General features: G+C 47.4%; 1 protein-coding gene across 3 annotated transcripts in view; it reads right to left on the bottom strand.

The window, feature by feature from the left end:
* Positions 1-17,616, bottom strand: part of CACNA1D (calcium voltage-gated channel subunit alpha1 D) — a 303,488-nt gene that overhangs the window by 71,840 nt on the left and 214,032 nt on the right. For all 3 annotated transcript variants that reach the window (XM_039243605.1, XM_039243606.1, XM_039243604.1), the window contains 9 exons: positions 14,077-14,237; positions 13,049-13,274; positions 12,681-12,888; positions 9,538-9,658; positions 6,177-6,291; positions 5,726-5,795; positions 4,633-4,699; positions 3,725-3,872; positions 999-1,128 (listed from right to left, as the gene is read on the bottom strand). In XM_039243605.1, coding sequence (XP_039099536.1) covers positions 999-1,128; positions 3,725-3,872; positions 4,633-4,699; positions 5,726-5,795; positions 6,177-6,291; positions 9,538-9,658; positions 12,681-12,888; positions 13,049-13,274; positions 14,077-14,237 — 1,246 coding nt within the window. The remainder of the gene's footprint in view (positions 1-998; positions 1,129-3,724; positions 3,873-4,632; positions 4,700-5,725; positions 5,796-6,176; positions 6,292-9,537; positions 9,659-12,680; positions 12,889-13,048; positions 13,275-14,076; positions 14,238-17,616) is intronic.

Here is a 17,616-nt window from a genome sequence, read left to right as displayed (position 1 = left end):
GATACAGCACAAGGCTTGACTGTCACAACCCAAATCTTGGGGTGCTAGTCATTTGCCTTAACACTCACATATCTAAAAATCTGATGGACACAGAGAGGCACAAACCACGTGAGGCAGCGATACCAAATGGCCTCACACACTCGTCAGCCTCCCTCCCCTGGGTTTCTTGACAATCACCTAAGACAGCACCACGGTCTCCAGCCCAGAGCCGACAACAGACTGCCGGTCTTGTGAAGCTGTCATCTTGGCTTTGTTCTCGGTGCTGACCAAGCTGACCTGCTAAGAGGGACCCGCCTGGGCAAGAACCACCCGAGGTGCCGGTGTCTGTGCAGCACAGACGTGCTCTCCCTAAAGCACGGAACTGACTGATAACAGACAACTCAGCTGTCGACTTGTTTTCTTTGTAAAACCACCTCCCGTCCTATCAAGACACAATTCTTCCTGTCCACCGAACCACTTGGCCCCCAGCACCATCGCCTCCCTCGCTTGTGTTCCCTCCACCCCACCCCACCCCACCCCCTCCACCGAGTCACAAAATCAAGTAGCTTCATGACTGAGCCCAGGCCAGCTCTACACCTTCCTGCCAGCCTGAAGTAAGAATTCTGGGAGCATGGACATACCCGGCTCCATTTTTATTTTTCTCTCCTGCTGGATGCTTCCAACTGGGCAGAAATCTCAAACCAAGTGTGGATGTAAATTTGACCAGGGAGGGGGAAAAGAGGGACTAAATGCAGTGAAGAACGAATAGGAGAAGCAGGGCTCCTGAACATACTTTAAGTTACTGCCGAGTATTTAAGATGAAGTTTAGAAGACAGGATTCAAAAAAGTCCTGTCCTGATGAGACGAAACCCCTCTGGCACTCGCGAACCTGCAACACCTCTGGGGGAACAGGAGGCCTCCTCTAACCTTTAGCCCTGTCTGCGTGACAGCCCCTGCCTGAAAGACCGGTGCTGATCCCAGAGGGAGGCCCGCCCGCCTGGCCCTGCTCGGTGGCTTACAGTGTTCCGGAAGGAGTGGCTGCGGATGGGGTCCTCGGCAGCAAGGGCGGCGCTACTCAGCATGATGAAGACAAGGATGAGGTTGGTGAAGATGTGGTGGTTGATGAGCTTGTGGCAGCCCACGCGGATCCTGTGGGGGAAACCACTGCATGGACACAGCCCTGGGCAGGGCCAGTGCCTCCTGCATGCTGGGGCTGCTCTGCAGGGACAGGTCAGGCAGAGGACAGCTGTCCGTGCCCCCACCCGGCCAACCAGAGCCACCTGACCTTCAGCCCCTCAAAAGTTGCAGAAGGCAGACCCTGAGGACCCACAGTGCCATGGCTCTGTGGAGAGTTCCAAACACAGCATTCATCAAGTCCTTAAAAGTGGGGATTATCGTCCTGATACAAGTGGGGAAACTGAGGCTTAAGCGTGTGAAAGGTCTTAAGGTAATGCAGCTAGTAAGGACTGAGGGGGATTTCCAATCCAGGTGGACTGTAATGCTTTCCCGCTATGACCTGAAGCCCAGCGTCTGCCTTCGCCTGCCTTAGGAAGGAATCTGAGCTCAGGGCTCACTGCCACAGCTCACAAGAATGAGAGCAATGGGTAAAGGGGATCCAGAGGTATAGGCTTCCAGTTATAAAAGAAACGAGTCACAGGGATGAAAAGTACAGCATAGGGAATATCATCAATACTATTACAATAACATTGTATGGGAACCATGCTTTTTGCTGTAGGTACTGTATAATGCACAGACTGGTCAGATTGCTCTGTTGTCTGCCTGAAACCAATATGATATTGTATGTCAACTATACTTCAGTTAAAAATAAAAATTAAGGGGCCCTTGGGTGGCTCAGTTGGTTAAGCATCCGAATCTTGGTTTCAGCTCAGGTCATGAGTTCGAGCCCCACATCGGGCTCTATGCTGTCCATGTGGAGCCTGCTTGGAATTCTCTCTCTCCCCCTCCATCTCTGCCCCTCCCTACTCTCTCTTTCAAAATAAGGAAACTTACAAAAATTTAAAAATACATAAAAATTAAAAAAGATAGAGAGCAACCCCTTTCTAATGCTGCCACCTGGCTGTATGAATGACTACAAGAGTAGATGGGGTGGTAACATCTTCTGTTACAAGGAGATTCTGTCCTAAATGTGTTTTTGTTTTAAAACTTTGGAGCTGACCCAAGCACTCCCAAGAAAGTGAAGAGAAAGCTGCATCATGCAAGAATCATGCGGGGATCTTCCACACTATGTGACACTCTTCAGCGTCCTGCCACCCGTGACGTCCCAGAGGCTAGTTAGCACCAGACTTCCTTTAACCTCAACATCTGACTTTAGAACTTAAAGATTTTATTTTTGGCCTCTAGAATGCATATATGTTTTCCCTTGAAATTATTTTCCTTTTTCACTTTTTAAATTTTTTTAATGTTTATTTTTGAGAGAGAAACAAAGCGTGAGCAGGGGGAGGGGCAGAAAGAAGATAGAGATAAGAATCTGAAGCAGGCCCCAGGCTCTGAACTGTCAGCACAGAGCCTGACTCGAGGCCTGAACTCATGAGCTGTGACATCATGACCTGAAGTCAGGTGCTTAACTGACTGAGCCACCCAGGTGCTCCATCCTTTTTCACTTTCAAAACAGGAGCCAACTTTATGAGAAACTGACCCCTTTCTTCAAATCCTCCCTTGTAGGGCTGCTTCATGCTGGGATGTGCCCTTGGGGGGCTTGCAAGCTGTTAGCAGGTGAGTCTGGGGAGAACCTTCCAAGGCAGGGAGGGCAGGAGTGTTCACAGCTCTGGGGAGGGAAATCAAGCCATTCCTTCAATATATGTAGACCCAGTGAGCTGTAGGCATCAGTAACATCAGTTGAGTACCTTTTTTAAAAAAGAGACACCCAAATTCTCTACAGTGATGAGCTGTAAAAACTACCATCAAATCCTCAAGTCACTAAGGACGACAGCCTCACTTCCCACCTGTGTCCCCCTGGGGACTGTGAATTCCATAGGGTTCTTCTCTAACAGCCAAGGACTGCCTCTGCGAGTCTAGAAATGCTTCCAGGAGCCATTCATTGCCCATAGGGATGCCATCTATCTCAGATGATTGAAAACCGAGAAACTGGCTCGTGAATAAACATCGTCTTCTTACCGCACTTGCAGTGCCGTGCTCCTGGTGAGCACCTTATCATTTTAACACAAGAAGTTCTATTTTAAGCAGGATAGCATACAGCTGAATAGCTATCACCTATAAAACATCATCGAGCAATATCACTTTGTTGCCATAAAACTCAATAGGGAAAACTGACCAACTCAACTGGGTCTCAGGATGAAGATGCTGTGGAGAACTTGGTCGCAAAATTCTCATCCCCAAAGCATCTTAACAGAAGACCCACTCATGAAGAAAGGGTCCTCTGGATGGAAAACACCTCACAGGTGACAATGAGTAGACACCTGAGGTGTGGGCTCTAATACACAGGGACTAAGGGGAGGGCAATCTGGAATGGCGCTGCTCCCAGGACCTGGCCATACTCCTATAATAGCGCCTTCAACTAGGAACGGGATGGCCAGGGAGAGATGGACAGAAGGCAAAGGCAAGCTGGAGCCAGAGAGGTGTCGGAGAGGACTCAGGGGCTCGGAGGCATAGGCACAGAAGGCGGCTGTGACCCACCTTCCTTCTCCCCACCTCCAGGCCCCCTCAAGCAATCTGTAAGGGGACAGGTGAGACACGGCAACAATGAAATCAGAAAGTGGGTATTTACGGGTTGGTCTTGCTCAGAATGAAGAATGCGCTCCCTTCAGGGATGGGGGCGATTTTCTCCTTCATGTTCAACTCCGAGATTCTACGAGGACGGGGGCCAGCTGGAACCTCAGGTTCATCCTCCTCCTCCTCCTCTTCCTCTTCCCCTACTTTAAATGAGACACTTTTTTTTGTAGGCATGAAATAACGGTTGCATTTGGGTTTGAATTATTGTTCTGTTTCAAATGAAGAGTTAACTTTCACATCTATCGGCTTACATTGGTCAAAACCCTTCAGAATACGGACTGAGTGCGTGGGGGGGTGGGGCGAGAAGTGTGCCCAACTCACATGCATCACAGCCTGTGGGTGCATGCAGTTCTGGGAAGGAGGTGCCCAGCAGCTCCAAGTCTGAGCATAGATGAAAAGCATCAGTGCAGTATTCCCAGCACCCACTGTTTCCCAGCAGCCTTGCTCACCTTCTGCCTGAAAAACTGTGTGTGGGGCCTCAAGCCACACACCATCAGTGTCCCCCACTCCCCGGCACCCCTCCCTCACAGTCCCTGCTACATCAGCCAATAAAGGTAAGACACCAGCAGTTATGAAAGGGTCAAGTGAGCAGTAATAACAGCAGTAATGGCTGGTTGCCTCCTAGAGAGATTTCCCAGCAGGGGTGGGGCTTGCCCTGATCTACTCACACTTTCTCCACCACCTGGAATTTGAGTTATGTAAGCTACCTGGGTGGCCGAGAAAAGCAGCAGCGCTAAGTGCTCCACAGCCGCAAGGATGAGGCCCACAGCCTCGGCAGCCCCACTGCCCACCACGCTCCCCAGCTGGGCTAGTCAGCCAGAGACTGAGCCTCTGATCACAGAGTGGTAGCAAAGCCGCATCACTCATGAACTGAGAGCCTGTCACTGGCCTCTGCCCCCATACCTGGTACATCGCAAGGTGGGTAGGGGTCCTTGTCTTCATCCTCTTCTCGATAGTCATCAATTGTAACCTAGATTGACAGAGAGGTCTTGGGAGGAGGGGAGACTCTGACTTCAATGCACTGCTGAGATCCAAGTGCAGACTCAACCCTGCCATTCAACGCAGGGAGAGAAACTCTCTCCAAAGTGCACACTGCACGGAAATGCATGCGTGCATAGGGACAAGTGTCCCCATTGGTAATTCTGCTTAAGACACAGACTTGAAGGCAAATGGAGAGAAAACGGGTATAACCTCTACCCGGCCACGGTTAGCCGACAACACCATCCACGCACCTCCCCACTCAACACTGGCCCATACTGAATGGTCACTGCAAGGCAGATACCTGTCTCCCTGCCGGAATGTGAGGTCCATGCACGGGGGGACCTCACTGGTCTTGTTCACAGCTGACCTCCGGTATCTGCCGCACATTAACCACTCAGTAAGTATTTACTGACTCAAGGAACAAACAAAGGACTGAAAAATCCTTCTGGAGCCAGACGTCTGTTAACAATCCTTGACTGGGGCGCCTGGGTGGCTTAGTCGGTTAAGCGTCCGACTTTCGCTTAGGTCATGATCTCGCAGTTCGTGGGTTCGAGCCCCGCGTCGGGCTCTGTGCTGACTGCCAGATCAGAGCCTGGAGCCTGTTTCAGTCTGTCACTCCCTCTCTCTCTGACCCTCCCCTGCTCACGCTGTCTCTCTCTCTCTCTCCTAGAAATAAAAAAAAAAAAAAAAAAAAAAAACAATCCTTGATTGTAATCTCCACCCAGAAGATACTAACAGGTCAGGTCTGATGACACAATTCCAGTAAAGAAAAAATAAGTAGTCCCACCAGTCAAATACTTACCATACCAGTCATTTCATAAAATACTGATTAATAACCAGCCAGCTGTCTAAATTCACTGAGAACCCCACTGGGAGGCCAGCCTCCATGATGTGTGTCACACTTTCACACCAAAATATCATGGATGACACCTTCCCAGTGTAAATGGCACATTTATGATGATATCAACAGACTCACAGTGAAATGAAAAGGGGAGAACTGTTTTAGGACATATACCTTATTGTCACTGTTGGCTATCTGGTTGACCTCTGGTTTATTGTTCTTTTTATTCTCCAGGCTTTCTTTTCTACACAGAAGAAAACATGAGAAACCAAGTAACCATAGTGCTATGTATAAAAATACTGATCCAGATTTTGAATCAACAGCGGCCTGATGAAGGATGGAGTTTAATTGGAAACAACCCTAATAGCAAGACCATAGCACAACCCATCCTCAGAGCTCCCCGTTCACCTCACTGCACTGGGTTCATTACATGGATCACCTTATTAAAATTCTCATCCTAGAGCTCATCAGCATCAAACGCATCATTTATTTTATGCCGCCAAAATTAACCACAGAGATTCTTTATGCAGGGGGACGTGTGACTCCTACTCTTGGCTCTGAGGAAATGAGAGCTGAGGGCCTGGGTTCTGCCCAAGGTTCTATTCTTGGGTGAAAGTGGAGTTACCTGGCAATCTTTTTCCTTTCCTTCTCTTCAGCTTCCTCTTTCTGGGCAGTATTCAAACTTTCAGCATCAGCCAGATTGTCTACAGCAATGGCCAAGAAGACATTCAGTAGGATATCTAGTTTGAACATTTTAAGGGAACAACGCAATTTCTAAAGACAGCTATGTGTCATCCATAATGGCAACATCACACCCCTTTGTGTTCTGGGAGGCTAACAGGTGACTCTCCCCTAGTTGCTGTCTTTACTTGGTAAGACCAGAGGACCAGAACCCTGTTTGAAAAACAAAAACAAAAACCCCTAGAAAACTGTAGAAGACAGTCTGGAAAGAAGCAAAATTAAGGTTCACTAAACCCCATGAAAACCTACAAACTTTGACATTTCCTTTCATCTGTGTGCATCGGTGCACATTCGCACATATGTGTGTCTCTGCACACCAGGTGTCTGTAGCTATAATACACACTGCCTAAAACATTCCATAACATAAACATGGTATTTGTATGCATTTTGCATTTCACTTTATGCATACTGTTTCGTTTCTTTTAAAACACGCACACACCCTTAACATATGTCCAGGATGCACTTTCCAAAATAGCCCCTTCTAAAGGCTACATGGGAATCAAATGATGATCCCACAAGATGATGATTGCACAACACAGTCCTGAGTCTTTCTCATCTGAAATGATCTTTGGAGTCTGTAGATACCTCGTTCATGCATCCACGACACAAACACCGTGTACTGCCAGATGGTGCCCGGCAATTCTTTTGAACGGTCCTCCTCTTGCTGTATCTTTGACTACTGTGGGTGAATTGTGTTTTTTCAAATACTAAAATGTGAAGTGAAGTGAATGAGCATATTATCAGGTTTTTGGCTCTTACTCTAATGTTGTATGTGTGGTTTCCTTGGATGACAGAAGAAAAAATTCTGAACAAGTTTCCTGAATCTCCTAGAAGATGCCTATCTCTTATTCACTAGCAGTTAAATACATTTTTTGAGAAGCACAGGGATCAGAGGGAGTAAGTCAAGAGGGCTCCTTCTCTGACCATGCTTCTCCCTGGCTGAGGCCTGGCCATCTGGGTGGAAGGCCGTGGGAGTCCAGAAACCCGGGGACAGGTGAAGGGCACCCATGTCCCACAGAGCCTCTGCAATCTGCAGTCTCAGGTGGGTAACACAAACACAACCTAGCAAGGGACTAACGAGGAGATGCCTGCCTAGGATATCACACTGCACTAATCTATTCAAGTCTTTAAAGAGGATAGATACATGAATGAAATATACGAAAACTTTTAAAAACACATTTGATATGCTAGACTATTTTTTAAGCAGAACGTAATGAGCCCGGGGAAGCAATCTGTCCTGGGCTGGGTGATGGCTTGGCAACACGAGCCCTCCTCTGACAGCTGAGAGGCAACTGTGGCTCAGGCAGGGATTAGTGCAGGGCTAACTGTCCTGAGGATTCCTACCAATGCTCTCACTGAAGAAATCATGTATCTTTACATTGTTGTAAAGCTTTCAATGACACCAAAATCCTTTGGGTAGCGGAAAGTGTTCTGAAGTAATAAACTACAGGAAAATTTTTACGAGTTTGGAATAGACAGTTTCCAAGAGCTCACACCCATCATCTGCATTTAGAAGCATTGCCCAGACCCTCCTGAACAGTGTGGTGTGCTCTGGAATTCATTCAGAAAGATCCACCAAGCACCTCTGTCACAGTGACGACTATGCTAGATGCTGGGGGCATGACAGACTGGAGTCCCTACTCCCACGTAGCATCTATTCTAGTTGGGGGAGACAGAACATACTGAAGCATTTCAGACAATGATATACATATTACAAAGAAAACACAGCCATGTAACCAGAATGAGTGTGGCCAGGGAATACTTCTCTGCAGACCCAAAGCTGGTATATTGCTCTGGCCCAGATAGTTCACTGCAAGGAAAGCACAATAAGAAAACATTGATTCATTTAACAAGCATTAAACAAGCTGACTATGTGCAAGACCCTCCACTATAAACCACGAGAGATATGAATACAAAGAAGACAAGATGCCTGAAGCAAGAAGTTTATTGCTGGGGGCACCTGAGTCGCTCAGTAGGTTAAGTGTCCAACTCTTGATTCTGGCTCAGGTCTTGATCTCACAGTTCAGATTGTGAGATTGAGCCCCACATCAGGCTCTGCGCTATCAGCTTGGGATTCTCCCTCCCTCTCTCTCTGCCCCATCCTTCACTTGTGCTCTCATTCTCTCTCTCAAAATAAATAAATGTTTTTAAAAAAAGAAGTTTATTGTTGAGCTGGGGGGATGGGGAAGCCCTCACCCCAAATCCAGTAGATGATGGCGCCCTGTGCAGCAGGAACTATGAGGATAACATCTGGCAGGAGAGCTCACCTCTGGGTAGGAGGGGTGTTCTAGCTGCCCGAGGGACTCAATGGGCTTCTATGTACTGACATGGGGATTTCCATAGAATAACTTGAAGCACAAAGTATTCTCCTTAGAAGTTTGCACAGGGTTACTGCACCGAAGAAAACTCACTAATGAACCAGTGAAGATTAGGGGGAAAACAGCTGAAGGAATCTGGGACTTCTTAGGAGAAGAATCTAGTTAGGATTCTTTAAAATAGAAAGGTGAAGACCAAGAGGTGGTATTCACATTACAGCCGCTCTTCCACCAAGCCCTTATTGAGGACTCCATACACCAGGTCTTGTGCCAGTCAGGGAGGTCAGAGAGAGAAAGAAGACACAGCCAAAAGTTTCAGGGTCCTAAAGGGTCTGATCAAGGGAAAGAGAGATCTAAACCTTCAGAAGTCTAGAATTAGAGAGTGCCGCTTGGCAGGGAAAAGGAATAATAGGAGTCAGAAAAGAGCTCTCGGCCTAATACAGCCACTGGCCAATGGACACCTGATCCCCAGAGAGGTACAGATCAGCAAAGCCAGATCAGTCCGGGGAGCTTAGGTCAAGCCACTGCTGATGGGTCCCCACTGGTTAGGAAGGGTCTTAAGAGACACAGATTTACCCCTAACTTCCCAGGTTTGATGGCGCAGGGGACAACCGGCTCTGCTCTGAGCCTTCCCTTGGAACCTGTGCAGGAGCTGCACCAAACTGGGTGACAACCGGTACAGGCCACACACTGTCCCATGCTCCCTTCCCCAGCTTGCTCATTCCTCAAAGCCTTGCTGGAACTCTGACCCCACTACGCTGTTCCAGCAACAGTGAAGGGGAGCAGGTGTTAAGGTAGCAAGGTAAGGGCATACATCTCCCTGGCCCAAGAGCTGCCACCACCCGCCACCACGACCACCTCAAGGAAACTCAGACAGGGAGACACAAAAGGAGATGACAACGACAAAGCCTTGCTCGGCTTGAAGGATACAGTTACCACAAATGAAGAGGATGATGAAGTAGATGCAGACGATCATTCCCGAGGACGACGGGCCGCCATAGGCCATGATGCCATCATACATCACAGCGTTCCAGTCTTCACCTGTCAGAATCTAAGAGGCCAAAACTGCGGTCAGCCTGCATTCGCTGGACCACAGCTCCCGATGGTCTGTCATAGCTCGCTGGGGGCTGCCTGAATCTGGTTCCAGCTGCCTTTTACTGTCCGGTTTGTGCTCAACAAAGCCACTGGTTATCCCACAGAGTTGTGAAAACATTGTTTCCAAGTACACAAACGCATGAGTTAAGTCTTCACATGGAAGTAAAGTAATGCCACACGTAAGACTTATGTAGTTTCTGGTGACACCCTAGTTTTGCCCCCAGCACCCAAAAACATGGTCTCTCTCTAGAAACTTGTTTCATGTAAACATATAGATACATGTCCAGAGAAAAGAGATAGTTGGTGTCTTCTCAAATTTATTAAACATAAAGAGTGTCATGCTATATGAATTTTCTGCATTTGCTTTCTTTTTTTTCCCACTCAGCAATATACTATAGAGACCCTCTGGGTCGGTCAATGCCCTTCAGTCCTTTTAACGGCTGCCTACTATTCCCCAGTTAACCTACTGAACTTGTAGACGCAGGGAACTGAAAATATCTCTGTAAATTTACAAGCTACCTCATGAGTAGATACTAAGAACTACCAGAAATTTCTAATTTAATCTTCCCTACTGATGATATTTGATAACTCAATCTATTGTGAGGTAGAATTGGATGAACCTAAAAACCATTTTAAAAACATACTATCTTCCAGGAGCTCCTGGGTGGCTCAGTCACTAAGGGTCTAACTTTGACTGAGGTCATGATCTCACAGCTTGTAAGTTCAAGCCCTGCGTCAGGCTCTGTGCTGACAGCTCAGAGCCTGGAGCCTGTTTTGGATTCTGTGTCTTCCTCTCTCTCTAACCCTCCCCTGCTCACACTCTGTCTCTCTCTCTTTCAAAAATAAATAAAACTTACAAAAATTAATAAAAGCATATTATCTTTGAGAGAGAGAGAGAAAGAAAGAGGGAGTGCATATGCTCTTGTATCATCTATCTGCACCAGATACTTTGAAAAGTGGAACTGTCATGGCTCACAACCCAACAGAAACATGGGCAAATGATTTCAAAAGAAAAAGCAATTCCCAGAAACGGAACTATCAATGCCTTTTCGTCACATGAAAGACATTCAGTTTCCTCCTGATAAGAGAAGTAGAAAGACACTATTTTCATCTGTCAGACAACCATCAAAAAGTCCAAACACCCACCTGCTAAAAAAAGTAGTGAAAAAAGTAGTAAAAAAGTCAGTCAGTCTCCATGCCCTATCCCTGGAGGACAGACCGACGGTCCTGTGAGGAGCATCCCCCCCCTGGAGGACAGACTAACAGTCCCATGAGGAGCCCTCCCTGGAGATGGACAGACAGTCCCGTGAGGAGCGTCCCAGTCCCTGGAGATGGACAGACCGTCCCGTGAGGAGCATCCCCCTCCCTGGAGATGGACAGACAGTCCTGTGAGGAATGTGCTAGGCAAGAATATCAGAGTTGAAAATGTACCCACACCCTTCAAACCAGCAATTCCATTTCTGTGAAATATATCCTACACAAGTAGGCTCACACGTGTGCCCGGGGTTTGAGTTTGCGGTCACCCACTGAGCCGAGGCCAGACACAATGACGTATTCGCCAGCTAGGGACTGGTTACATGAATTAGGGGCTGTGCAGACAACAGGATTCATGCAGAATCGGAAAGGAAGCAACTCTCAGGGACCAATAAGGAAGGTTCTCAAGGACACTTTAAATGGTAAGATGATGGAAATGGCATGTAACATGAGCCACCATCTGAATCATACTGTATTCCTGGGTAGGTAGGTTGGTTGCTAGGTTCATTGATTCACATCTCCGAGCAAATAGATCTCAAAGAACACAGACACTATCCAGAGGGGGTTGCCTCTAGAAGGAGAAATTGTGGGCTGGGTGGGAAGGAGGCTATTTGTTACTTTATACCCTTTTGTAAACATTTGAATTTTCACTATACACAGGTACTACCAAAACCCACCACCACCATACAGGTTTCTCTGAAATAAAATGGAAAAAATAACCAGTTGGTGGCTAAAAATTAAGTAGAATTCAAACAGAGTATATTTCAAAAAAGTATGGCCTTCAGTGGCAACATATTCCATCCACCTCAAAATGACCAAATGGGAATGAATCCTACAGATCATTCCCTCTAGTCTCTTGGTTTTTTGTTTTGTTTTGTTTTGTTTTGTTTTGTTTTGTTTTCAGAAAGGAGAGTGACTTCCCACGGTCACAGAGCTGTGCACTGAAAGAGCCAGCAGGGCCCTCAATGTCTAGGCCCCTCCCACCATGCCTTCCTTCCTCACCAGATGGGCTCTAAAGCTGGAGCTCACTGGCATCGGTGGGAAAAGCTACAAGGGAAGCTTTTATCTGCCACTCATTGTTTGAGGAAGGGCTTCAGCTCATAGCATATGAAGTGGGGGGTGGTTATAACACCCCAGCTTCAAGCCAGGTGGGTGTGGAGACTGCTGCTTTGAGTGCCTAGCCACCTGCATACCTCTGACGCTGTTCCCCCTTCTCAGCTGCGATGCCTGCACAGGACCCACAGTGCAGACGTGCTCAGAGCCCACATGTCCTCATTACATCACAGGAGGGAGAACAAAGGGGCAGAAAGCTGTCACAACCCTTTTATCACCCCAATTCCTCTGACTACACACTGGAGCATTAGGGCTTTAGAATTCACCTCTCTACACAAATCCGTTAGAGCCAGAATCACAAAGCTGGTCAGCCATCAAAAGTGAGCGCAGAACAGGAAGAGGATTTTAGGGCCTATCTCACAGAAAACCTCACAAAATCGAACAGAAGTTTTTGCTGTGTCATTCTGTACCACATCCAGGGGTCTCACACAGGCACTGAGTCACAGCACACAGACAGCCCGAGTTGGGTACGAAACCAATGGCTCCCACGGTGCCAGGTCTGTCAGAGCATGACTGGGGCAGAGGTCACTAACCACAGCAGAATCACTCTGTCTTCTCGAGCTGTGGACTGACAAGGCGGCGTCTCACGCGGGCCCCCTGCGAGGGCTCACCTGGAATACCGTCAGAAGGGCTTGAGGGAAATTGTCGAAGGTGCTCCGCTTGGTCTGCGTTTCGTCAAAATTAAACTTGCCACCAAACAGCTGCATCCCAAGCAAAGAAAAGATGATGATGAAGAGAAAAAGCAGGAGCAACAGCGAAGCGATGGACTTCATGGAGTTTAACAAGGAGGCCACTAAGTTGCTCAGGGAAGTCCAGTGCCTGGAAATCAAGATGGGGGTGTGAGCCCAGAATGCCCGCGGGACACCACAAACATCACCGGACCAGGATGTGGCTGAATGACACCGCCCCTCCACCCTCCACCCCCACACCCCCCACCCCCGGCCAGAAAACACCTGCAGTGAGATGCATGCACCCTTACCTGGTCACCTTGAAAATCCTTAAGAGGCGCACACATCGAAACACAGAGATCCCCAGGGGGGACATGATCTCCAGCTCCACCAGGATGGTCTCGGTAATTCCACCGCACACCACGAAGCAGTCAAAACGATTAAAAAGAGAGACAAAATACGCCTGGAGACCCAAGCTGTACATTTTTACCAGCATCTCGCAGGTGAACAGAGCCAGGAGGACTTTGTTCGCGATATCTGAAAAGACAAGGGGGCTCACACGCTCGGGGTCTCATGGTGGGAGTGGCTCAGACTTGTTTTCCCTCCTCACCCCCCATCCCCACCAGGCTCTGCTAGAAATATCCCCAGCACTTTGCCTCTGTCTTTGCTTTGGTGCCCATTACAGAAATGTGGCACCAATATTTACCGTCTGGCTCCTGGGTTCAAGTCCTGCTTTTGCTACCACCTAGATATGGAACCCTGGAGAAGCCCCTTCACTTCTCTGGGCTCAGTTTCCCAGATCATAAAATAGGGAGGAGTAGTTTACCACATAATCTCTGATGCTTTCTAGCACTAAAAGCCCATGATTCTGCATTTAGACCAGCATATTATATTTCTCGTTTCAATCAGTTGTGGAAGGGGCAATCTGGCCTCGCATAGCAGCCAATAATAGAAGAAGCAGTTGTCTATCAAGGGGCAACAACCAGTTGCCAAGAATACCATACAGGAAAATAAAGCTTCATGTGGGGCTGGGGAGAAGGGAGACGAGGTCCTTCCCAACTGCAAGATTCCATGACCCTAGGTGGTCACAGGGTTAAGACAATGAGAGGCTTCAGCTTCAATCAGCCCCAAGGTGCTTCACTGACTGCACGCCATGAACTGCACCCCCACCGCTCTGGGTGCAGCCTGTGTTTTGTACAGTTCCACGTCTTCCAAGCCAGTGCCCTCCAGGAATGTCCCGCCGTTACACATTGATCAGCTAAGACTACACTGCAGTCGGGCAGCCTCAGGAGTCCCTAATTCAGAATCAGAATAAAAAGAGAACAGCCTCTGCTCGTACCTTGAATCTGCGTCAACCAATCAGGCTGGTTGTAGTGCTCAGAGGAAATGGTTAAGGTGTTGAGAAACACCAGGACAATAACCAGCCAGTAAAACGTGACAGACTTCACAGCAGCCCTACATCTTCTGCGATTGAATCGGTTCCAGCGACGCCAGCGGCGGCTGCAACAGAAGCAAAAGTTACTCCCTGGCTGAGTGGCAGACACAGCATCTGAATGTCCAACGGACGTTATGGAGAAACAAGCTGTCTTCAACTCTGGAGATTCAGATCACCAGGTGCAGGAAGTAAAGATGAGAACAAAGGACAAAGAAATTAACAGAACTCATCATACTAATTATGTTAGTCTTAAAATACAGCATTTAAAATAGTATCTTGGCTGGTCATGCTATTAGTTTCCTTCCTATGGCTTTAGATAACTCCATAATCTGCCATAAGCAGTCCTCAAACCAGTAAGAATAATCTAGATATTCATAGATTCATATGCAGACGCAAAACTGAGCCTGCGCACATATATGCAGTTCCCACCATATGGTACATGGGTCTGTTCACGCTATGGGTACAGAGAGCCGTCTGGCTGATCATACACATCTCTTGCAGCATCTCGACCGTCATACAGAATTTATCAGGCAGCAAAGTGCTCCAAACCCAGTTTTCCTTTTAGGGGAACTTTCCTTACTTAAATCTGGGAGGTTCCTCTGGAGCCTGGCAGACTTGTCAAAGCTGAGTAGGACATGAGTCTTCATACTGAGTCATCAGGTGCCCTTTCTAACTAGGGATGCTCAAAATACACCTTTAGGAGAAGAGCCAATATTGAATCATGTTTTCATACAAATAAAATGAGCGGAGCCAGACAGACAAGTGGTGTGTCCTCTAGCGACTTTCAGTGCTGGTGTGTTATTAGGGAAAGTATCCCCTCCCTTAGCTTGTTTCCCCCCATGGAAAACACTTCCTGACACAGGCTGGATTGGTGAGGTGGGTCCCAGAAAAAAGGGTGGCCGAGTGGCTACATCAGCCCTGTGCAGGCTGTGCTCAGTGACAGGGGCCATGGGCACTTCCTCCAGGGACCTGAGTCAGAGGAAACTCCATGCGGGGTCCAAGCAGCAGTGCTGGCTGACTCAGCGGCGCTGCTATGCTGAAAAACACCATAACCCAGGAACCAGGCAAAGAAGAAACTGTGCTAACTCTTCAACAAGGTCTGGCACAAGCACAGTGCATTTGGTGCTTGCTCCTGCTGTGTGGTTTCCATGGTAACAGTGGCTGTTAACAGGATGACCAGGGTAGAAAAATCCCACCAAGGGTACTAAAGACGGTCCCCTCGAGGGAGGCTGTGTTTCTCCTGTGATGCGTGATTAAGTACACACAAGCAAGGTGGTTCGAGAAAGAACCAGAGTTGGTGGTTCTATTATGCAGTAGTGACAAGTCACAAGCGTCTCATCATGAGGTCTTAGAGGCCTCACTGTCCCATCCACTGAAGTCCTGCAGCATCTCTCAATGTGTCCCTCACAGGGCTCCAGACACTGCGTATATGGAGATGAAGAAGGTGCATCGTCCTGCAGTCTCTGACCTTGAAAAGCATGCAAGGTTGGGGCAAATAGCAATTATTAATCCCCACTAAGCGCTTCTCTCGGGGTCCCGGGTACAGACACAAAGAGACAGGAGTGGCAAATGCTCTTTGCGAGAGGCAGGAAAGGCTTCCCTGAAAAGCTGAGATTTGGGCTGGCTCTGGATGACGGAGTAAGAGTTCACCAGGGAGCAGACGGAGGGTACTCCTCTCGAGGCGACTGCATGGCCACGGGGACTGAGGTGGGAAGAAACAGTGTGTTGAAACCTGAGAGCAGTCCGGTTAAAGCCACAGAGTGGGGAGTTAGGGGGCGGTGTCAGAAGATCAGGCCAGAAAGCAAGCTGGGGACCAAATTATGAAGGAAGGTAGGTGCCCTCTGGCAACAGGGAATCATGGAGGGGCTTTCAACTGTTTTTTGTGTGTGTGTGTGAAGTCCGGTTTATTGAGATATGAGAGATATGTGGTTAGCTCTTAACATTTAGGTAAAGGGTTTGTAACCACCACCACAATCAAGAGGTAGAATATTTCTATCACTCAAAGAAGTTCCTCACAGCCCTTTGTGACGGTTAACCCACCCTCCTCACCTCAGCCCCTGAAAACTACTGTTTTTTTTGTCCCTATGGTTTGGTTTCATAGAATCACACAATATAGAGCTTTTTGAGAGACTTGCTTCTTTCACTTAGCAAAAATACTTTCCAGATTAATTTGTTTTGTATGTGTCAGCAGTTTTTTCCGTCTTATTGCTGAGCGTTATTCCATCATATGCATGAACTACAATTTGTCCATCTGATGGACACTGGAGTTATTTATAGTTTTTAATAATTACATATAAAGTTGGGGCGCCTGAGTGGCTTAGTCGGTTAAGCGTCCGACTTTCGCTTAGGTCATGATCTCACGGTTCGTGGGTTCGAGCCCCGCGTCGGGCTCTGTGCTGACTGCCAGCTCAGAGCCTGGAGCCTGTTTCAGTCTGTGACTCCCTCTCTCTCTGACCCTCCCCTGCTCACGCTGTCTCTCTCTCTCTCTCTCTCCTAGAAATAAATAAAACATTAAAAAAAATTTTTTTTTAAAAATAAAAAAAAATAATTACATATAAAGTTGCTGTAAACCCTTATGTAAAAAATAGGCATGCAGGCATAGATCTTCATTTTATATAAATATCTTGGAAGTGGAATTGCTGGGTTATATGGTAAATATAAGTTTCACTTTCCAAGCAACTGCCAACTTGTTTTCAAAAGGGCCGTGTCTTTCACCATGTACGAATGTGTGGGAACTCCCACCAATCTACATCCTTGTCAGCACTTGGTATTGTCAGATTTTAAATTTGATCCATAGGTGTGAAGAATTTTCTAATAGGTATACAGTGATGTCTCACTGTGGTTTTAATTTGCATTTTCCTAGTGACAGTGGTCATGTCATGTGCTGCTTTGCCATGCATCCCCCTTTGATGACATACCTGTTAAACTCTACTAACCATTTTTTATTGTTTTCTAACCATTCACACCATATTTATGTATTATTCTTTTTATATACTGGATATTAGTCCTTTATCAAATGTTTTACGAAGGTTTTTTTCTTCCGATCTGGAGCTTATCTTCTCATATGGCCAGTGTTTTAGGTTTTGTCTCTAAGAAATTTTGGCCCAACCCAAGGTCACAAAGATTTTTCTCCTGTGTTTTCTTTTAGAATGTTTACAGTTTTAGGTTTTGCATTTATATGTCCACTTCAAGTCAGTTTTTGTAGTAAATTGTTTTCAATTGAAAAATAGCATTTATGGGGCGCCTGGGTGGCTTAGTCGGTTAAGCGTCCGACTTTTGCTTAGGTCATGATCTCGCGGTTCGTGGGTTCGAGCCCCGCGTCGGGCTCTGTGCTGACTGCCGGCTCAGAGCCTGGAGCCTGTTTCAGAGTCTGTGACTCCCTCTCTCTCTGACCCTCCCCTGCTCACTCTGTCTCTCTCTCTCTCTCTCCTAGAAATAAATAAA

This window comes from Hyaena hyaena, unplaced genomic scaffold (assembly GCF_003009895.1).
Source record: "Hyaena hyaena isolate Hyena2069 unplaced genomic scaffold, ASM300989v1 scaffold_231, whole genome shotgun sequence".
Classification (NCBI taxonomy): domain Eukaryota; kingdom Metazoa; phylum Chordata; class Mammalia; order Carnivora; family Hyaenidae; genus Hyaena; species Hyaena hyaena.
Note: the sequence above shows the minus strand (reverse complement) of the source record. Positions and strands in the feature narration are given on the sequence as shown.